We start from the raw sequence: 23,137 nt of genomic DNA, 5'->3' as shown, positions 1-23,137 counted from the left end.
GATTCAACTCCTGGCAGTCTGACTCCACAGTCCATCATCTTAGCCACTTTCCCAAAAAGCCTATCCTTGCCCGAAATGTATTTATGGAGCAGTAACAAGTCAGTGTATACATAAGAAAATGTGTCAAGGACTTAACAGACAAAATGCTACTGGGATTTAGGGAAAATAGAGATCACATTCTACTCGGGGGGAGGATGAGAAACAGAGGTTCTGAGGTTTTCCAGATGTGAAGATGATAGGCACAGAATTGTCCCTACATTTTCACTCAACCTGCTGTCTGATAAAGGACTCCTGCAAGAGGTTAAGTCGCTGACTCTATACAATAGAGTGACTCTGTATGACCCCAGGGAAGAAGGAATCCAAGGTCTTGCCCCTGATGTCAATTATACCTTCCATCTGTGAGGCTGTTGACAAGGTGTTTCCATATGCAGGTTCCCTCTTGACCCTTATAACCACATAGGTGGCTATGAGTAGTGCTGAGATTTTTATTATCCAGTTTTAGAGATGGACTTTGAAAATGAAAGGACTTGTACTGGTCCCAGTAAGTAAAAGACCCAGGCGACTTCACCCCATATATTACTGTCTTTCCCCATACACTGCTTAGAAGCAAAACAGAACCTTCAAGAAATGTCTTCAGGTATATTCTTTCTATCCTAAATTCTCAGAGATCCTTCTGCATTCTAAATTTCCTCTTTCCATGACATTGATCATACTCCTTTGTAACTGTGGCAATTTATGAGGATTAAATATTGGATTTTGGGCCTTCCAAATCTGATGGTCATTTTCTATGTCCCAAACCACAGTTGATTCATCAGCAATATGTCTTAACTTCCTTTGCCTCCACTACCAAGATTTTGTATATTTTTATAAAAATATAGAATAATCTTCCTTCCCATAAGGAGATGACAGAATATTTGGATTCTTACCATTTTCAGACTACTATTAACACATGATTAACTTTTATATAGTGGTGCCTCAAAAAAAATATTCAACTTGATAAACCAGTGGTAGATCTAAACCTGTCACAAAAAGAAGCAGTGCCTTGCAGACACCTGCTAATTTTAATGCCAACTAAAAAGCACAAATTTACATCTACCAATTTATCCACATTATGCATGAAAGAAGTCACCCTTTGAACTAGCTTAGTGGATCTGTGATTTAGATGCAGTGAGTCTGAATCCAGCCATCTACATTTTTGCAGTTTCACCAGGTAGGTTCTAAAGTAGATTTTAAAACACTTTAGGAAAAGCTAACCAAACAATTTACAAATGGGATATGACTGCAAAATGAACTTCTCCAAGAAGCGATCTCTTTTTGCAATTGTTCATTGCCCATCCAAAGAGACTAATGGGTATCCTGGTTTAGTAAAAACAAACAAAACATAGAATTAAAATATGCAATTTCGAGTCCTAACCCCACGATTTACTTGCTTAATAACTTTGGTCAAGTTGCTTACCTTCCTTTGCTTCAGGTTCCTCATTTGTTAAATGTGATGACAATTCCTATTCTAATTTCCTTACAAAGTAATTGTTAAGTGTCAAATGATATACTCTGCATATACGTATGCAAAAAAAATTACACACATGTATTATTTTTACATACGTTTGGGGCCATAGGCCAAATTTAATTCATTCCACCCCTTACACTTGGACCAGATGAAATTGCTAGGCTGTGACTACTCAAAGTATGGCATTGTGACCATTAGCTTGCTATATGTGAATAAATAAGACTAAAACTAAAAAGATTAAAATACACCAAAATAGGGGCATCTGGGTGGCTCAGTCAGTTAGATGTCTGACTTTGGCTCAGGTCATGATCTCACCATTTGTGGGTTTCAGCCCCGTGTCAGGCTCTGTGCTGACAACTCAGAGCCAGGAGCCTGCTTTGGATTCTATGTCTCCCTTTCTGCCCTTCCCCTGCTTGTTCCCTCCCTCCCTCTCTCTCTTTTTCAAAACTAAAATAAAACATTTTTTAAAAACACACCAAAATAACATCCCTAAATTTTAAAGACCCAAATATACAAAACAACTAGAACTACTAGAAAAAATACAGAGAATATGTTCATGACCTTGGGATAGAGAATAATTCTGAAACAAAAGTACAAACCATAAAGGCAAATATTGAAAGGTCTCATTACTTCAAAATTTAAAGTATCTGTGGAGAAGTCACCACAGATGAGGCGAAAATAAAGAAATTATGAGAATAATATTTGCAATGTGTGTAATAAGAATAAGTATCCAAATTATATAAACAGCTTTTTACAAATCAGTAAGAAAAGGCAACCAATAGAAAATGGGCAAAGTGTATCAACAAATACATCAAAAAAAGGAGGAAATCCAAATGCCCATGAAAAGATGCTCAACATCGCTAGTTACCCAGAAAAAGAAAATTGAAATTAACAGTGGGGTACCATTTTTTACCTTTGAGATTATGAAAAATAAAAAGGTCTTCAACATCAAGTGTTATAGAGAAAGGATATATATACAGGACTGGATGTGGGGAAGATGGTGCTCTCACATATTCCTGGACATCATCCACTTGGAATAGCCACTTCAGAGAAAAATAGCCTCAGTTCTACTTCTGGACATACTCCCTGGAAAAGCTCTCACACCTATGCACCTGGAGACATGTATAAAGGATGATCGTTGCATTTTTCTTTGGGATAGTTAAAAAAAAAAAAAAAAAGGAAGGAAGTTAGGAAGGAAGTTGGGAAGGAAGAAAACAGACAACCTAAATGCCCACCTCAAAGGGAATGGATAAATAAGACGACACAGTCATATAAAAGAATATTATGCAGAAGTTAAAAAGGGATATATCAGATCTAAACAAAGGAACATGGATAAGATGAAATCATGTTTATTCCAAAGAGCAAGATGAAGAGTGATTTGTATGCATATGTGCACTTATGGATGAAATTAACATACTGAGTTGATTCAACCTTGAATGGAAAGATACACAGCAAACTCCTAATTGGGTTGTCTCTGGGGAGCAGAGAATAGAATGAGAGTAGGGATGATGCTCCAAGGGGCTTGTGATCTGTCTGTATGGTGTTATTACTTCCATAAATCAACAAAAAGGCTGAAAGTAAATATGACAAAATATTAACAGTTGTTAATTCTGGGTGGTAGGAATGTAAGTGTTTGAAGTACTATTCTCTGTACTATGTTGTAACTTTAAATTTCACAGAATTTTTTACAAACTGATGAAGAATTCCTGAACACTGACAAAGCAGTTGACTTCACATGTCACTCACAGAAGACAGTGGCTGGAGAAACAGAGCCCGTGTCTACACCTGGTACTGAGGAAGTGAGGACATAGCTGAAGAGAGCCTCAGACATCGGGTATTGGCAAGGGACCACAAGATCCTAACATAAGTGGCAGTCGGTGTGGCCAAGAAATATTTAATCTTTCCAAGGACTCCAAAACACACAGATATAGTTCTAATGCAATGAATCAAAAGAGAACTCTTTGCCTAATGATGAAAAATTTTCAATACTACCAGGAAACCCAAGAAGTCCCAACTAATTTTAAATGATCAATTTGAAATACAGAAATTCCTGGGCTGCAGAATATTTTGAAAGAAAAGCGATTTTATCACTCTCAAATATACTTTGGAACCCTAAAAATGATCTATTATGAATATTTTTCAAGTCAAGTATTTGGCTTGTAAGATTAGGAAAGACCTAAGTAACCAGCATTTATGTGTCTAAAGAAATAGGACAATCCTAGTTTGTTTGTTTGTTTGTTTGTTTTCTAGAGAGAGAGACAGAGCAAAGCTGGGGAGGATCAGAAAAAGAGACAGAGGATCTGGAGCAGGCTCTGTGCTGACAACAGACAGCCCAATGTGAGGGTTGAACTCATGAAATGAGAAATCATGACCTGAGCCAAAGTCAGTTACTTAACTGGCTGAGCCACCCAGGCGCCCCAAGAAAGAGGACAATCCTGAAAACTGTCCTGTAACAAATTAAACCCTAGAAAAGCTTATTCATGTTATTAACTTACTTAATACATAACTCCATACCAAGGAAAGGTAAATTTTAGCACAGTCCTGCCTGAATTATTGCAAATCCAAAAACATGGAGATTTCTTATGCATTACAGGTTATTCAAATGATTTGGTATGCTGGGGCAGGGTATTAATTAGCCTCCATTCACAATTAACTGCCTTTTACGATTTCCAGCAAACAGTCTTGACTTGATGGTAGCTAAGTCCAAGTAGCGTTAGCCAAATGTCATTCAGGCAAGGTTGGGGGCACATGAGTTACTTACTGTCGCTAAGGGTCCAAGCAATGAGATCTTCACTCCATTCCCCCTGGGCCTTGGTGTTGACTCTGGCTCGGACTATGTACTGCTCCCTGGGGTGTAAATTGTTAAGTAGCACTGAAGTCAAGTTGCCTGGGACTTTGATATTCTGCTGGTCACTATTCATTTGCACAGATCTCCTCTCCACTTCAACATAAAAGTCATCTTCTGAGCTTGGAAATATTGGTTGCCAGGTCAAATTTAGAGTAGTCTGATTTTTTGGTAGGAGAATGAGACCTCTTGGAGGAGGGAGACCTGGGAGAAACCAGAAAGATTATGATTTTTTTAAAGATTTTATTTTCAAGTAAGCTCTATACCCAACGTGGGGCTCAAACTTAAAACCCCAAGATCAACAGTCACATGCTCTACCAACTGAACCAGCCAGGTGCCCCTAGACCATGATTTTTACATAGGGTGAAGCACACACAGCCCCAAAGGGCAGCTTTACATAACAACCTTGGCTTCTAGAATAATATACAACTTCACAAGCCATCAAAGAAACACAAGCTAGCAACCATGCAAGTCTTTTTTTCTACCAAAACTGCAAATCTTTGTAACAATTCTAATTTGTAGTTTGAATACTTATAATACAGGAAGACCTTTAGAGAACAACTTGGGAATATTTTCCAATAGCCCTAGAAATGACCATATGCTTTGGCCCTATAATCTAACCATACCAGGGATTTATATTGAAGAAATAATTCAAAGAAAGGGAAAAACCTATGTACATGAAGATGTTCATTATAGCATTATTTAAATAGCAAACAGTCCTAAATACTCAAAATAGGAAAATGCTTTAATAAATTATGATATAGCCATCCAATGGATTAAAATAGATCATGGGGAAAAGTATGGGAGGCCAATAAAATATTTATAATACTTGAGAAAAAACTCTGCAACTTGGTAAAAGTCATGTCTACAAATGGTGAAGGACAGGGAGGAAAGTGATAAAAATTAAAAATATGGAGGGGCGCCTGGGTGGCTCAGTCGGCTGAGAGTCCAACTTCAGCTCAGGTCAGGATCTCACGGCTCGTGAGCTTGAGCCCCACATCGGCCTCTGTGCTGACAGATGGTAGCTAAGTTGGAGCCTGGAGCCTGTTTCAAATTCTGTGTCTTCCTCTCTCTCTGCCCCTCCCTCCCTCTCTCTCTCTCAAAAATAAACAAACATTAAAATTTTTTTTTAAAAATTAAAACAGATTTCCCAAGATTGTGGGATAGTAGGTAACTATTCAGTGTTTCTGTCATGCTTTTGAGCAACATATTTTAAAGCAATTTTAGGGTTACTTCTTCTTAGCAAGAATTTCAAACATTATAATAGCTGTGGTGGCAGGGCCTGGAGCAGCCCTGCTCTGATTACATCAAAGTATCAGCTACAACCACATGCTGCCCCTGCCAAGACCCTGGGCTACCAGACAGGTACCTGAATGGAAACAATATGAGTTCTGAAATGAATCAGATAATGCTTTGTGGCTAGGGAAAATTCGTAAGTTCTCCAAGTTTACATGTAACACAGGATGAAAAAAGCAATCTTGCAGACTCAGGAGGAGTAAATGGGATAATGGATGTGAAAATGCTTAGAAGGTGTCAGGGACTCTATTAATATAACCTACTTTCCTTCCTTCCTTTCTTCCTTCCTTCCTTCCTCCCTTCCTTTCTTTCTTCCTTCCTCCCTCTCTTCCTGTCTTGTGTCAATGGACACAGAAGGAATCTGTGTATTTTCAGTTAATAATAGTAAATTGATTTTTAAATTCCAGATATTAAGTGTTTGCAAAACACAGAATAGGGATCCTCTAACTTGTGCTTTCTCAGTGGGGACATTATTGCCCCTAAGGGGGCAAAAACCAGTTCCTGGGATATGAGAACATTTTATACATTACAATGGCTTAGACATTTTGTCTTAAGGACACAGATATCTAAAAAGGGGGCAATAATTGAAGAAGGAGGAGGGGGAGGGGGAAGGAAAGGGAGAGAAGGTTGAGAAACACTGTTCTAACTCTTCTTGGTGAGAAGACGGGTCTATTTCCATACATCAGGACAGTGACTCCCACCAGCCAGTCTGACTGCTGTTATACTAGGGAGAACCAGCAGTCAGGTCCCACAATTTACTTGGCATTATGCTAAAGCAATAGTTACTCTCTATAGCCTTTGCAAATTAAATCATTATTATAACTATTTAACATGAATACATTTATTACTCTACATAGTTATTATTCCCTATAACCTTTACAAACTCAAAGAGGTGATGTCAACGCCTTTGGCTCATCTCTGAGGTTTAAGGTCCATGAAGCTGCCCAGAGGGGCTAGGCAAGCTTGTAACGACAAAGCAGAACAGAGGGTTGATGTCTTGGAGCATACATCTAAACCTTCTAAGCCTACGCCTGGTACAGGGGAGTAACTGGGACCAACTTCCCTTTGCCTTTCCTTCGGGAACATGACTTACCCTTCACCCCTCCCTACCTGGCCTGTATGTGCCATGTGTTCAGAGTGTGATCTCTTCCCTCCTCTCCTGGCCTTCTGGCCTTCCCCATTTAGTCAACACACTTATAAATAGTGCAACTGCCAGATAAATTAAAAACCAAACATCAGCAAGATTCAAATGATGGGAAAAGAAGAACCATCAAGAATTCCCTCCCCACCTACCCCTGAGAACTCCTTTGAAATATTCCAAGAGACTTCTAAATACATCCTGGCTGGAACATGTTCTGAGCACTGAAGACAGTCCAGTGTGGGTCTGTGAAGTGTTTTATGATCTGTTCCATAAATACTTTCCATCTGAGTCAGATTATGTATGACCTTCCCCTTTGATTCATCAGTACTGGCAGAGAGAGAATTAACTACCATTTGCCTTCGAGCAGCAACCTGACCACAGCCAGAAGCCCCTTTGATGTCTTTATCTTCTACTTTATATAGTTTCTGGTATGATTTTTGGTATTTGCTATCTGCTGAGTTCCCAGGAAACCGTTCCTCATTTGCACAATGCTTCTACAAGCACCAGAGTTGCTTTGGAGTTTCCCTTTGGTTTTCTAAGGGTGGCGCTAGTGAGGTGAAACAGGTAGGGTGAGTGAAGTTGGGCAGTCTCTGTTAAGGGAAGCAATACCCCTGCAGGAGACTTAGATGTTCTTTCGTGTTTCACACTCATTAATCCAGATCCTTCTGGACTAAAAATAGGAAAACTGACCAAGTGGGATAAAGAAATGGTGTCTTTGGGCTCCTAGCTAAAATAATAATAATAATAATAATAATAATAATAATAATAATAACAACAACAACAACAACAACAACAACCAAAGAAGTAAAAGGATGTTAAGTCTGAAGATCAACTTAGTAACCACTCAATAAAATGGGGAAGATGATTCTTACCCTTTAAGGTAATATAAATTAAATATATGTGAACTACAAACTATAAAGTGCTGACCAGGAGACAGCAACAAATGCTTATACCCAATGACCACTAGAAAGGCAAACTTTACAAGGGATCACTCCCCTGTTTCTGACAGGGGTACCTGGGTAGCAGAAAGATGGAGCCTAGGTTAGCATCAAGGAAGCTTCACAGATTCAAAGGATTCTCAATTAACACAATAGAAGGCCAATAGATACTAACATTGATCAACCAAAAAAATATCACTATATTACTCAGAACGTATGGACCGAGGATATGCAAAATCCAGTACAACTCACCAACTTTTTAGAGCTGCAAAATCTTGAGCCTGACTCCCACCCCAAACCTACTGAATTGGAAACTCTGGGGGGGGTGGGGGGGCGCTCAGATACCTGTTTTAACAGGCTCTCCAGGTAATTCTTATGGACAGTAATGTTTGAGAACCACTGAGGTATATATAATAAGAAATAGCTTGGGCACCTGGGTGGCTCAGGTATTAAGCATCTGGCTTCTGCTCAGGTCATGATCTCACCGTTGGTGAGTTCAAATCTCATATCAGGTGAGCTCAGGTCCCACTTTGGGTAAATACGAGTCCCACTTGGGGTGAGTCCCACTTCTTTTTCTTTCTCTCTCTCTCTCTCTCTCTCTGCCCTTCACTCACTTGCACTGTCTTTCTCAAAAAAAGAAAAAGGAAGTAGCTTAAGGAGGTGAAACTGACTGCCTATAGGGAGGAGCACTCGAGGTGGGGAGGTGACACAGGGGTCTGATCTTTAGATAACAGCCTTTCATTCTATTTGACGTTTCAACTACGGGCATGAATTAGTTTGAAACATTAGAAATTAGTTTTAAAAATAAGTCAACTGGGATTTCTGAAGTATACATGTGGCAAGAGTCTGGCCTAGGCCCTGAAGATGGAAACAGGAAGCTGTTGGTGAAACTCAGGAACCAAGCAGTTGCTGCTAAGTAAATCCCAACTCCTAAGGGATGTCCCTGCCTTCCTGAAGGCTCATCTGCTTCCTCCTCTGTCCCGGACTGCTGCAGACACCCTCCCCCAGGGAGATAGACCAGGAGTGCAGCCCAAATAAAAGAACGATTTGGCTCCAAGCTGTCAACCTTCCTGTCACTTTCCCACCCATTCAAAAGCACACTCCTTCCTCCTGCACCCCCACCCAACCACTCGCCCACCACCACCCTTCCTGGTCTTCCTTCCTCTTTCCCCTTCCTCCCCGCTCCCACCCAGCGCAGGAATAAATGCCGTTTGCTTCCACTGACCGATAGAAGCAGTGGTGAAGCGTCTCACGGGTCCCGGATGCCCTTCCCCGCCCTCTCCACGCCGGACCAGCTGCACGCAGAGCTCGTATTCTGTGCGAGGTTCCAAATAGTTGAGTGTAACAATCTCATTTGTCACTGAGAAGAGGGAAAGTCCAGGAAACTTAAGTTGGCATTCTCATACCTTGCTTAAATCGGAATGTTGTTATTGTGATGTGAACTAGTGTTTGGCTCTCAGAAATAATGTGTAAGTGAAACAGGCAAGCCATTCCTAACATAAGGGAAAAAAGGCTTTTTAAAGGAAGTTTCCAGGTGACGATGTATACATTTCATGTAGGTCTCTGAGCCAGTTAATCACTTCCACATTTGTCTTTTCATTTGTAGAGTAAAACCACACAAATCCTCAACTATATGAAATAACAATTAGATTTAAGGGAGGGAAAATCCCAATTACAATAATATAAAATAATTTAATTGCCACTGTTTTTAAATACATAGTGATTGCAGTCAGGCTCTCAACAGAAGAGATTCTTTGGGAGTTTGTTTACAAAGACCGGATAACAGATTTGTAATAGTTACACTACTTGCACAGGAAGGGCTCTGAAGTACTTGAAAACAGAGCCCATAAACAAATAGTTTATGCATGTTTAGCTATTAGCTTTAGCCAGCCTCTGTCCTCCATAGCTATTGCAAACTATTGCCTTATTGTAGGATAAACTCCCAGTTGGTAAGAAAAAAGAATTGGGCTGTGTATGAGAGTTCTTAGAACACTTTGTGAATGTCCACTTGTAGAAAGTGATGACGGGGGGCGCCTGGGTGGCGCAGCCGGTTAAGTGTCCGACTTCAGCCAGGTCACGATCTCGCGGTCCGTGAGTTCGAGCCCCGCGTCAGGCTCTGGGCTGATGGCTCGGAGCCTGGAGCCTGTTTCCGATTCTGTGTCTCCCTCTCTCTCTGCCCCTCCCCCGTTCATGCTCTGTCTCTCTCTGTCCCAAAAATAAATAAAAAACGTTGAAAAAAAATTTAAAAAAAAAAAAAAAAAAAGAAAGTGATGACGGACTAGTACCACCGTATTGAAAAAAAAAAAAAAAAGCTGATTTTTAATAAGACCTAGCCATTGATATCGTAAACAGCAACATAGCAAATCAGCCTTATGTCACTGGGATTCTGAATTTCGGCTGAGTCTAGAATAGAATGAAGCGCTCAGTAACAATGCCATGACTTAATTTAACATAGGCCAGCTAGCATTAAGCTCAAACCTCCTTTTGTTCTCCTTGAAACTTCGTCAATTACCTACAGAGAGTATGTGGAGGGCCCTTTTTAGGAACTGACAGGCATAATGATACTAAAGGATGCCTGTTGTCGACAAGTGTGGTAGTGAGAGCTCTAACAAGTTGGTGCTACCATAGCCAGTTGACAATGTTCAGCTTTAAAAAAAAAACAACCTGTGATTCCCACATCAGGGAACAAAAAGAACTGCAATTTGTGTTTCAAAATAAATGTAACTGTTTCCGTGAACTGTTGACGGAATTTTATCACATTTTGGGATTTTTTTTCCTTCAGGGAGTTGGGGGAGGGGCAACTCTTTGTCCACATACCGCACCCCCAACCCCAGTTTAGTCTGCCACAGCCCAAACTTTTCAGGTCCAAATTCCTTTCAAAATCTCTGTGTGTTGGGAGCCTGCAGGACAGGGCAAGTCTCAAAAGAGAAAAAGAATGAACAACTCAACACATAAGCAACAATCACCCCTCAGATTTTATACTCTCTCTGCCTTTCCAGCAGGCCCTGGACTTTCCTATTACCGTATTCATGGCATAAGCATGTATCTTCCACCATGACCCAGCCAGATAGAGTAGCTAAACAGAGGACTGATGAGCCAGAGAAGTGTGGGAAAGACATACTGATATAAATAATAACGCTGGACACAGCCTGGTTCTGTGTCCTGCAGTATACCACAATTTCCAGAAAGTTAGCCCAAGAACTCAGGACCCATGCCCTCTGTCCTGAATACTCTCAAGTGGAACCCTCTGGTATAGCCACTACCCAGGGGCAGAGGAATGGGAGTGGGAGAGAGGATTTCTGTATTTGAGGAATTTTTTTTTTCTACCCCTGCCACTTTTTTAGCTGGAGTCTTTCCTGTTCACACCTTACCTTGAATATGCCGCCAAGCCTCATAATGATTAACAGGTTTGTATAGGAGCTTCTTGGATTTGATTGGTCCATCCCCAAAGTAAGGCTCAGAGCTGATGTTGATGACAGCAAAATTATGTCCAGTGTCAATCACATTTGGGGCATTCAGGGGCTTTGGAAGAACTAAAGAAAATTTCAACAATCAGATTAGTCCTGAACACTTTGGAGCTTGATTATCATTTTTTGGTGGAGGTAGAGGAAGAGTGCCCTTACATTTCCAACAAAACCCTCTTGAGGCAGGTGCAATAGGGAAACACTGGGTAACCGCAGGAGGAACAAAAGACAGGGAACTGAGTCTGAGACCTGACGGAATGTGACATCTGAGTAACCCCTGTGATAGCTCTGTGGTTTCTCACGGCCATAAGAATCCTATTGTTGCTCAGGCTCAAGCACACGTGTACACAAACCCAGTTAGCCTCCAAATTGCCAAGAATGACTCCTGCACTGGGGGCGCTAGAGTACTCCTAGTACTCTTGACTGTGGAGAAGCCACAAGAGAAAAATCAGACTGCGCCTGCATATAGTAGCTGACATGGAGAATGCGTAATAATATGCAGAGTTTTTAGAAGTCCCCGCCTATTCCCACAACCCTACAAGAACATACCATCCCCTAGTTATGACTACCCATAAAAAAGCAGAACCCTACCTCCACCCAAGCGACTCAGATCCTGTATCTGACTGTACCTGCACCCCACCCATCCCCTTTCAGTGTGTACTTGTGCTTTGCAATAAAGCGTCTTCTGCTCCACTTTGACTCCTTCTTGAATTCTTTCTCACAATGAAGTCAATAACCTGGCACTAGGCTGGTGGTTGAGGTCTCAAGGCCGGAGAACTCCCCCACATTTGCCATATCACCCTTAGAGTTCTCTGTTCAGATTCAATGCATTTGCCAGGGGTGTGGTCTCCTGGCTTTCCTCTTGCCCCTCCAAACCATTATCCACAAAGTACTCCTTAAAATATGCTCACTTCCCTGCTCAAGACCTAACTACGGATCCCCATCATGTCTAGAGTAAAATCTAAGATTCATACCATGACCTGCCAGGCCTTGCACAATTGAGCCCCTGCCTCCTCTTGCCCTCACCCAGTACCCTCCAGTGCCATTGACCTTTCAGTTCATCCAACTGACAGTGTACCAAGCTCCCTTCTGTCTCAGGTTCTTTGTACATGTTGTTCTGCCAGCAGTGCTCCAGACCTCCCACTACTCTCTGGTACCTCTTAACTCATCATTCAGCAATCAACTCTGATGTGACTTCTTCACAGGGGCCATCCCCAAACCCCAGTTAGGCTTGTGTGTCATACACCTTCACACAACTTACACTTTTCCTTTGTTGCAATTTTCAGAATTTATTATTCTTAGAGATTTTGTGTGATCATTTGACATTGGTCTTCCCTATTAGACTATGCATGGTCTCTCTCTCTCTCAAGCTTAGAGCAATGCAAATTTATTCTTATAGTTCTGGAGGTCAGAAGTCAGACACGGGTCTCACTGGACTAGGATCAAGGTGTTAGCATGGCAGTAAGGGAGCTCTAGGGGAGACTCTGTTTCCTTGTTCTTTCCAACTTCTAGAAACCACCTACATTCCTTGACTCGTGGCTCCTTTCTCCATCTTCAAAGACAACAATATCATGTCTCCTCAACTCTTTTTTCCATTGTGATATCTCTGACTATAACTAAGAAAAATTCTCTGCTTTTAAGGACTCATGTGATTACAGTAGGTCCACCCAGACCATCCAGAATAATCTCCCCATCTCAAAGACCAAGTATTCTCAATGGGGTGAAATAGCAACCCCAAGGTGGTTAAAATTGGTTCTTGCATGATTGGAAAAGCCTCAGATAATACAATGGTTTGTGGCCCTCGAAAGAGCCTAAGTTCATAAACAGATATGCAGTACATTCATGATACTAACATTTTATGGTGTTGGGAGGAGAGTTTGGGAATAAATTTCTAAAGGGGCTCCTTGGTGAAGTGATAATGATAAAAAGGTTGTAAAACACTGCACTGGACTCTAAACCCCGAAAGGACAAAGACCATGGAAGTTTACCAGGTGCTGCGTAATGTTTGTCAATTGAATTTCTAGTGAGTTCTGTAGCTCCACTAACCTATCCTTCTTAAAAATGCACACGTGTTTTTTTCCTCCCCAAGAATGTATGCTAGGTATGTAGAATCTTTCAGATTCTGCCAGTGTTTTTAGTTAGGGCAGTTTCTGAGAAGAGGGCACTGCTGTGAGTAAATTCATTCATTAAGTCATGCTTCCCTTGTATGATCAAATAAGACCACCTATTTGCTTAAACCATCGAATGCTTATTTTATTATAGCTATTAATACCAGTATCTTATAAAAGGGATACTTTTACAAGCATGAAACAAACTGCCCCAAAGCTTCCTCTTAGTAATTTATCATTTTATTTTTTGTCTTTTAATAATTTTTATGGAGGAACGCCTAGGTGGCTCAGTCGGTTAAGCATTTGACTTCAGCTCAGGACATCTCACAGTCCGTGAGTTAGAGCCCCGCATTGGGCTCTGTGCTGACAGCTCGGAGCCTGGAGCCTGCTTCAGATTCTGTGTCTCCCTCTCTCTGACCCTCCCCTGCTCATGCTCTGTCTCTCTCTGTCTCAAAAATAACCATTAAAAAAATTTAATAATTTTTATTGAGATATGCATAATGTAAAGTGCAAAAATCTTAAGTGTGTTTAGCTCAAGGGACTTTACCTGGGTACACACCCATGTAACCATGACCCAGACTGAAACACAGTACATTTCCAGCGCCTCCTCGCCCCCCGAAAGGGAACTCTTGTGCCCCTGCCCTGTCAATAGGGAATTATTTTCCTGGCTTCTGTCATTATCAATTAGGTTTGTCTGTTTTTTAGCTTTATATAAATGGAATCATAAAGCATATATTTTTGTTGCTCAATATTATGTCTATGTATTGTTGCAGGAATTAATTTTTTTGCTATTTAATATTGCATTGTAGGATGTTATGAGCTGAATTGTGTTCCCCCAAACACAATTATTATGTGTATGCATATGTGTATGCATATCTGTTATGTACTTAAACAGATCCTACACTGAATTCTTAACCCCTAGTACCTTGGAATATATTTGAAGATAGGGTCTTTAAAGAGGTCATTAAGTTAAAATGGCATTAGGTCTGTTCCTAATCCAATATAACCGTCGTCCTTTTTAGAAGATTAAATCAGGACACACACAAAGGGAAGACCATATGAAAAATACAGGGAAAAGAGAGCCATTCATAAGCCAAGGAGTGAGGCCTTAGGAGAAAAATCAGCTCTGCTGAAACCTTAATCACTCACCTGGCCTCCAGCACTTGAGAAAACAAATTTCCATTGTTTAAGCCACCTAGTCTGCGGAACTTTGTACGGCAACCCTGGCAAACCGTTGTATATGAATATACTACAATTTATGTATCCTTTATGATGTTGATTGATGTTTGTGTTAATTTCAATTTGGGGCTATTATGAATAAAACTGCTCTGAACATTACTGAAGATGCCTTTTTGAACATACACCCTCACTTCTTTTGAGCATGTATCTAGGAGAACTGCCAGGTCATAGGTATGTGAATGATTAGTATATATTTTCAGTTTTCCAAAGTGGTTGTACCAACTTGTATTCTGGTAGCAAAAAGCCTTGCATCTTTTTTTTTTTTTTAATGTATAAACTATGATTAAAGACACTGATTAAATTACCTAATGGCTATTTCCATTTTATGGATATCAGTAATTATGACATGAAGAGGCATCGGTAACCTAGTAAAACAGATGCTTCTATGCACTGATGCTGTGTGCTGTGACTTCCACCAAAAAACAAAAATGAGAACTACTGACTCTTCTGAATCTTAGCAACATGGTTTATTTTTGACTTATTTATTTTCCATGGGCAGCAAACATTCCAACAAGCTTAAAAATAAGGTAATTTGTCTTGTCTGTATATCATTTCCTTCCTTTCAAGAACACGCAAGATATAAGAAATTATTTTGATCGTGTGAATGTTCTACTGAATAAAACAGATCAGGGCTTTTTTCCAGTAACCCAAAAAATAATAAAGATTCTTTGGCATTTTACACAGATCCTCAGGGTACAGAATCCAAATGTATAAGGCTGTATTCAGGCTAATGTTGTTATTGGTCTTTCAAAAAAAGATTAGGTTCTGGGCATTTACATTTATTTCACTTATGGGAATTAGCTCTGGGATAGCCCAAAGATTCCTAATCAAGTAGCAAAATGGGTCAAATACAAGTCAGCGTTGGTTATCTTGCTTCTTAATCTTTAACACAACAGACTCAGAAAATAAAATGGTCTAGAAAAGATGGTGGAGTATTTGGAGTCAGGAGACCCAGGTTCAAAACTCAGATTTACTTCTTAAGAGATACGCTATCTTACACAAGTTAACTAACCCCTCTGAATTTGTTTTCTGACTGGTGAAGTGGTCATAACAACATCTATCACCCACAGTTCTTATAAAAATTAAATAAGATGAGGTATGTGAGGCACTTAGCTTGGTGCCTTTTCTTTGTACAACACATATCAGAGAGCTGTTTGCTGTTTTTGTCTAAATGAGTTCATAAGAAACTGACAAATTTAGGGACGCCTGGATGGCCCAGGTATTTAAGCATCCGACTTTGGCTCAGGTCATGGTCTCGCGGTTTGTGAGTTCGAGCCCTGTGTCGGGCTCTGTGCTGACAGCTCAGAGCCTGGAGCCTGTTTCAGATTCTGTGTCTCCCTCTCTCTGACCCTCCCCCACTCATGCTCTGTCTCTCTCTCTCTCTCTGTCAACAATAAATCAACATTTAAAAAAAATTTTTTTAATAAAAAATAAACATTAAAAAAAAAATACTGGGGCACCTGGGTGGCTCAGTCAGATAAGCATCCGACTTCGTCTCAGGTCATGATCTCGTGGTTTGTGAGTTCGAGCTGCATCGGGCTCTGTGCTGACAGCTCGGAGCCTGGAGTCTGCTTCAGATTCTGTGTCTCCCTCACCCTCTGCCCCTCCCCCCACTCATGCTCTGTCTCTCTCTCTCTCTCAAAAATGAATAAACGTTTTTAAAACACGTTTTAATAAAATGAAGCTGACATTTAAAATTCCTTGTGGTATCCATGTATACCAGCCAAGCTAACTTGAATTTACCTCCACGTTGCTTCTTCCGCTCAAGCCAAGAATGTACATACACCCACTTAGATTAATTTGAATTTTGAATACTAATTCAGAGCAGGAAGAATACTCACAATGCTGAATATGTGAAAGAAATCATTCATGTTCATTATATAGCATAGTCTGGATTTCATAATAAATGAGTAAGTCTCAAAGTATTTGCCAAATTATCCTGTGCAATAATGAATAGAATGAAGTCAAACTTTTCATGAAATATTAACACTATAAGACATGTTGTTCCAGACACAACTCCAAGTGTTTTTACATATTTAACAAATTTTCACAGTAACCCTGAGAGATAGATAAACTAAGCTTTATTTTCAAATAAAGATAGGCTCACAGAGGTTAAATTCAATTGCTCAGGGCTATAGACAGGTGTCTGGCTACTAGGGACAAAAATTAAACCCAGGGCTGTGTGACTCCACAGGTTGTATACTTAATTCCTCCCTTCCATTTTCATGCATATAAAAAGTTGTTAAGATTTCCTATCCTGGAAAATATCCTAACGTCATCTTAGTGCTCAGATAACATTTCTATCTTGGAGCAGCACCCAATGATACATAAAGGATACAAGCTCTACTTCTATAAAACAGAGCTTACCTTTAACAGAAATGTTGAAAGGCTTTTCCACCATCCCAGCCACTGTGTTCACACTGCAGACCCAGACCCCTGAGTCAGGGGGGAGGACCCGGTGGATGGTGAATGTGGCCACTGACAGATGACCCGTATGGTTGAAGTCTTTTGGCTGGAAGGGATGAATACAAATAAAAGCTTCTAGGGAGGCAAAACACACGAAAGGTCCATAACACTGACCCCACCTCATTGTTTGATAAGAAGTTTTCTAGGAGAGATTAAGAAACCAAATGCAATGCTAGTATAATCATTGGCTTATTTCCAAAGCTATTGTAGTAGCCCTGAAAGTTTATATTGGATAGATGCCCTCTCAGATCCTGCTGTTGTGTTTGTATGTTTGGGAGTGTGGGGTAAACACTTACAAGCTAGGAATCTAATTATTTTAAACAGCTTCTGGTAACATTTGTTCCTTCCTGGTTTAATACGGAGATGGCTGGTGAGAGGACAAAATGGCTTCCTAAAATGATTGAGGAGCTGCCAAGTGTGGTGTTGTGGGAAAAATCAGGGCTCTGAGGACAAATGAACCTCAAGTCACATCCCTGCTCTGCCACTTTTCACCAATTTCGTAATTACTCAACTTCACCCAGCCAATTTCCACTTCTACAAAAAGGGAACAGGTAATGTTTAGCAACATGTTGTATACAGTATGGTTGACCCTCACTAGATGGTAGCTCTTACTTCCAATAACTCGTGAAAAGGCCAACAAGATTTTAAGAAGCTGTCAGTTTGTTTCACTACCCAATGAATTCTTTGAGTGGAATCAAGAACATCTGATGTGTAGACACCAGTAATGGCACATTTTCTACCTATCCTGCCCTCAAGAGGTCACTCGCATCTACCCTATTGTCAAGGTGATGTTCAATCATCTTTGAGAGAAAAAAAGGTAACCATTTCAAAATCTTTGGATAAGAAAATACATCAACTTTCTCATCACTTGTGACACAGAGAAATTTGGGGAAGTCCTGTCTGTGCTGCATTTGGGATTGTTGGGAGAAAAAAGGCAAACATATTGGATAAGTTGTTTAGTCCTTTCCAGCAGAGAAGAACTGCTATTACAGCACACTAACCAGAGCTGAGCGCCAGCAAGGGCAGAGTGAAGTAGTAGGAGGGCCAAGGAATGTCCTCAGATCCAAGGGATTCCATGGATCACGGTTTCTGAACAGGAAACGTGGGAGCAGATTCATCTAGAGTCAAAAGGACTGTGCTGAACTCCCCTCTTTTACACTCTGCTAATTTTTGCTCCCAAAAGCGTTGTAGAAGTAGACCAGTCATCAAAGCACCATTTCCTGATAGCACTGGGGGGTAACACGTGCATCTCCTGCTGATTCATGGGGCCACACCTACCTTACCACACACTTTGGTGGCCACAAGACCGCCTCATTCTTCCTGATAGGAGAAGTTAGAACATGGGGATAGTTCGGGGGGCCGAGTCTTGCACAGGCTGATACATACTTCTCAACACACACAGTTGGAAAGTTCTGCAGGATGAGTGCCAGCCTTGGTGGATAGACTGTGGTGGTCTATTTCCAACCTTGCACCATAGCTCTGACCAGGCTGTGTTGAATCTGCTCTACCTCCCCAGAGACATGGCATTTTGTCAAAGCTAACAGTACACTGGCTTAGGAGGACACAAGCCTTGTGTGGAATCTAGCCTTTAGTGAGTGGATTACTGCATAGAAAGCATCTAGTGGTGTCAGGAGACAGGTTAAGAATGACTCTTACATGGAGCACTGTTCCATCTGGCTTCACGAGAGTCATTTCTTCATTAGCAGGCAGTGGCCAACCAGACGCCTTGCAGATGGGATTAAATTTACCACTGTTTACTTCTATGTGATCCGGCAAATCCTCTATCTTTGGGACCATCCTTGGCATGCCTGCATGAAGAAAACAGCATTGTGGCATCTAATCTTTAACACAGCAGCAAGAGTAATACAAGCAGCTACCATTTAGCAAGTTACACCCCAGGTAAGAACTCTGCAAATGTTATATCATTTTATCATCACATAATACACTTTTAGGGGGTATGCTCTTGTAGTCCCCATTTTACAGATGAGGAGACTGAGGCTCTGAGTCCAGAATCAAGCTCAGATCTGTATGAATCCAGAGTCCACACTCTGCCATAATGCCCTGCTCTCCTCCATGGATCTGGGATGGACAGTCTCTATATTAAAATGATTATCATGGCCACATCCCCCTGGCCTTACTTTTCAGCTCCTTTTACTTTTTAAGAAAATGTTAACAAAAACAAAAGCAAAGAAAAAAAAAACTCAAAACTAGGTTCTCATTGACTCAGCCAATGACCCCACCTATTTGCTGATCCTCCGTTCTGATATACAAGACATGTCTCATTGATTGGGAATCTCCAAGTAGCAGGCTATTAAAAACATTCACATTTACATGCCCGAAGTAGACTATAACTGCCCCAGATTGGTTTCTAGGCAACAGCCAATCAAAAGTGTTGCTGCCAATACTGAAAGTAAAGGTCTCTGGTAGCAACAAGGGTATCATGACTCCTTGCTGAATACCTATGTAGTAGAATGGATAATCCTGAAATAGAACAATTTTATTCTCAATCGTAAGGTATTTGAGAACCTCAGACCCTTCGTAAGTAAACGTGAAATAAGGCAGAAAGCAGTCCATCACTTAGTGAGGAATGTGGATGATGTAAGTGCCCCCAGAGCGGCAGTGACTTACATGCTGTTTTATGGAGGGGCAGGGGGAGGCCACAGTAAACACAATGTTGATATTTTATATTGATATCTTGTTTCTCGGGCCCAGATTATGATGAGGAAAGGGTATGGAGCAGGAGGGAAAGAAGTCTAATAACGGCAGAGGTAATTCCTTGATATATCTGTAGACTTGAAGGGATTATGATTAGAATCTACCAGATTTTGGGGGCACCTGTGTGGCTCAGTCAGTTAAATGGCTGACTTCGGCTCAGGTCATGATCTCACGGTGTGTGGGTTCGAGCCCTGCATCGGGCTCTGTGCTGACAGCTCAGACCGTGGAGCCTGCTTCAGATTCTGTGTCTCCCTCTCTCTCTGCCCCTCCCCCATGCTCACGCGCTCTCTCTGTCTTTGTCTCTCTCTCTCTCAAAAAATAAATATTAAAAAAAAATTTAAAAAGAAAGAATCTACCAGATTTTTCAGCATCAGAAGGTACTCGAGTAGGAATTTTAAAAAGTGCTTTGATATTTTTTTTAATTTTAATTTTTTATAAAGTGTATTTATTTTGAGAGAGAGACAGAGAGAGCGAGTTGGGGAGGGGCTGACAGAGAGGGAAAGAGAGAATCCCAAGCAAGCTCCACACTGTCAGACTGGAGCCCAATGCAGGGCTCAACCTTGAGAACCGTGAGATCATGACCTGAGCCGAAACCAAGAGTCAGATGTTTAACCGACTGAGCCACCCAGATGTCCCAAAAGTGCTTCCATACTTTTAATCCAGTGAAGTCTTTCCTTCATTGTTGCCTTGTGTTTCCTGCTGTCAAAGGTGCAGGGGGAGGGAGAGCAGAACTGGGGGGAAGGAGACTGCTCTCTGAAAGCCAGGGGGGCAGGGTCTGGGCCTGAGGTTCTCACGCCTCTTGCAACATCAGACTTAGAACAGAAAAGCAGGTATAAAATTGAAAATCCAGATCCTTCAGCTTCTCAGTTGCCTATTTTCAACACGATCCTCCGGCAGCCCCAAGACCTTTCCCTCCCTTCCTAGACTCTCCCAGGTTCCTACTCTGCAGTAGAGTCCGAACATGGCGGAAAGAAGTGAACATGTAAAGCTCAGCCAAAGCCTTTGGGAAAACAGTCGTTGGTATTTTCCTCCCATATCTGTTCTGATTCTAAAAACGAACAGAGAAAAAGCTGTGAAGCTCTCAGTTTTGCTGTTCTGAGTGTAGATTTTTTTCTGTAACAGTGACATTTATAGGATTCAAAAGGTGCTATGTGTTTATTATTTGTAAATAATAATATTATTTAGTATTAATACTATTAATATTAATATTTTGAAAATATGCAAAAATATGCTTCTTTTAATTTTAAAAAGTATATTCTAGGGCAGGAGTTGGCAAACATTTTCTGTACAGGACTAGACAGTACATATTTTCGGCTTTGCAAGCTAAAAGTTCTCTAGTAACTAACTACTCAACTCTGCTGTGGTGTGAAAGCAGCCATACATTATATGTTCTAAAGGAACCAGCGTGGCTGTGTTCCAGTAAAATTTTCTTTATAACAACAGATGGTAGGGAAATAAAAAGGAATGAAGCACTGATATATGCTACAATACAATTAAACCTCAAAATAGTATAGTCAATGAACAAAGCCAGCCACAAAAGACCACATAATCTATAATTCCACTTACAGTTTATGAAATGTCAAGAATAAGTACATCTACAGAAACAAAGTAAATTAATGGTTGCCAGGGGCTGGGAGAAGCAGAAAACGGGAGTTACAGCCAGTAGGTACAAGATTTCTTTTGGTATGGCAGAAACATTCTAAAATTAGATTATGGTGATGGTTGCACAACCCTAAATATACCAAAAAAATTATTGAACTGTACATTTAAAAGGGATGAACTTCATGGTATAAAAATTCTGCTTCAATAAAGCTGTAAAAATTGTGGATTGGGGGGCACCTGGGTGGTTCAGTTGGTTAAGCAGCTGACTTTGGCTCAGGTCATGATCACACAATTCATGAGTTCAAGCCCCACATCGAGCTCTCTGCTGTCAGCACAGAACCTGCTTCGGATCCTCTGACCCCCGCTCTCTCTCTCTGCCCCTTCCCCGCTGGTTCTCTCTATATATATCTCAAAATAAATAAATAAACATTAAAAAAAAAAAAAAGAGCGGGCTGGAGTTGGTCTGTGGGTCAGGTTTTGCTCTAGGGTAATTTCTGAACTAGAATTATTAAAATTTCATCTTGAGGGTAATCTTTTTGTTTTTCCTTCTTTTTTGTATCTTGCTTTTCAAAAATAGCCTGTGTCCAAATCCCTCCAAAGCAGTTCTTCTCTGTTGTGCATATCCAGGGAAAAGACTGGTCCCAGAGAAGGGACAAGAGGTAGGCAGAGCCCTCAGCTAGCCAGTCATCATTGAATGTGCCACAAAGTGCCTATGGTTTACTCCTAGTGGAAGGAGAAACAAAGGCCACTATGAGGGCATGCATAAGAGAACTAGAATGGTGTCCTTTAGGTCTCGGGATATATTCTTCCCACCTTCTGGATGGAAATAGAAGTGGCTTGAGGAATGTGGGCTGCTGGGGCAAGAATTATAACCAGCAAAGCTCAGCTCAGACATGCTGAACATGGCCCGAACTACAGTGTTACCTTGCTTTACCTTCTTTCTCACACTGGAGCCCTTGGCGTTCTGGAGAGCAGAGACATCCTTGGAACCGATCACACGTCTCCCCGTGGCTGCACCTGCATGTAAGCTTACAGTCTGGCCCATAATAACCAGGCTGGCACGCTGCAGACAAAGACACCAGAACCACCGTTAACACGGGGGAAGGGAGAAAACTAAGGCTGTGGGTGGCTAGTTTTGTCTATGCTATTTATCGGGTGAGATAAAATCCTAAAAATTATATCCACTGTTACTTTTAACTTTTTTTAAAGAGGACTACTAGAAAGTTATCAGTTACATATGTGGCTTGGTTCTATTTCTACTGAACTGCTCTGCCCCAGAACATTGTTACCAAATCACCAGGACTCCATCATAGTTCTCAATATGGCAGATGTGGAAGCAGCTGATTTTGTGAGGTAAATACTGACAACCCTTGGAGCTATGGTGAATTCGCCACATTAGCATTCATGAGAGAGGGTCTGGCAACCTTGACTGCGTGTTCGTGGCAAGCTACTGTATCACAGGATGTGTGAAACTGTACTTGAAAGTTGTGAAACACATACCACTCAGTCTCACTGAACAGGAAGGTATATTTTAGAAAGGGCAGAGGGACTCTTTGAGTAGGTGAAGTTAGTACTGCCTAAGTAAGGTCCACAGAAGAAAAGATCTTCCTCTATGTTCATATCCCAAATCCTGTCTGGATCGGGCCTAAGAGTCCTGATATTTATATCCCACTGAAAAAACAAATCCTCTATGGCCTTCCAACTCCAAGTGTGGTCTGAAAACCAACAGCATGAGCACCATCTGGGAGCTTGTTAGAAACAGAGATGCCCAGGTGCCAGTCCAGGCCTATGGAATCAGCACCTGTGTTTCAATAAG

The 23,137-nt window shown here is 41.0% G+C and overlaps 1 protein-coding gene across 3 annotated transcripts in view; it reads right to left on the bottom strand.

Annotated features, from left to right (window-relative positions):
* TEK (TEK receptor tyrosine kinase) overlaps positions 1-23,137 on the bottom strand; it is a 105,616-nt gene that overhangs the window by 21,976 nt on the left and 60,503 nt on the right. For 2 of the 3 annotated variants that reach the window (XM_060609607.3, XM_060609608.3), the window contains exons 7-12: positions 22,256-22,384; positions 18,661-18,812; positions 16,906-17,050; positions 11,099-11,260; positions 8,953-9,087; positions 4,269-4,556 (exon numbers count right to left, since the gene is read on the bottom strand). In XM_060609607.3, coding sequence (XP_060465590.1) covers positions 4,269-4,556; positions 8,953-9,087; positions 11,099-11,260; positions 16,906-17,050; positions 18,661-18,812; positions 22,256-22,384 — 1,011 coding nt within the window. The remainder of the gene's footprint in view (positions 1-4,268; positions 4,557-8,952; positions 9,088-11,098; positions 11,261-16,905; positions 17,051-18,660; positions 18,813-22,255; positions 22,385-23,137) is intronic. The other variant, XM_060609609.3, reaches the window with a different exon arrangement.

This window comes from Panthera onca, chromosome D4 (assembly GCF_046562875.1).
Source record: "Panthera onca isolate mPanOnc1 chromosome D4, mPanOnc1 haplotype 2, whole genome shotgun sequence".
Classification (NCBI taxonomy): domain Eukaryota; kingdom Metazoa; phylum Chordata; class Mammalia; order Carnivora; family Felidae; genus Panthera; species Panthera onca.
Note: the sequence above shows the minus strand (reverse complement) of the source record. Positions and strands in the feature narration are given on the sequence as shown.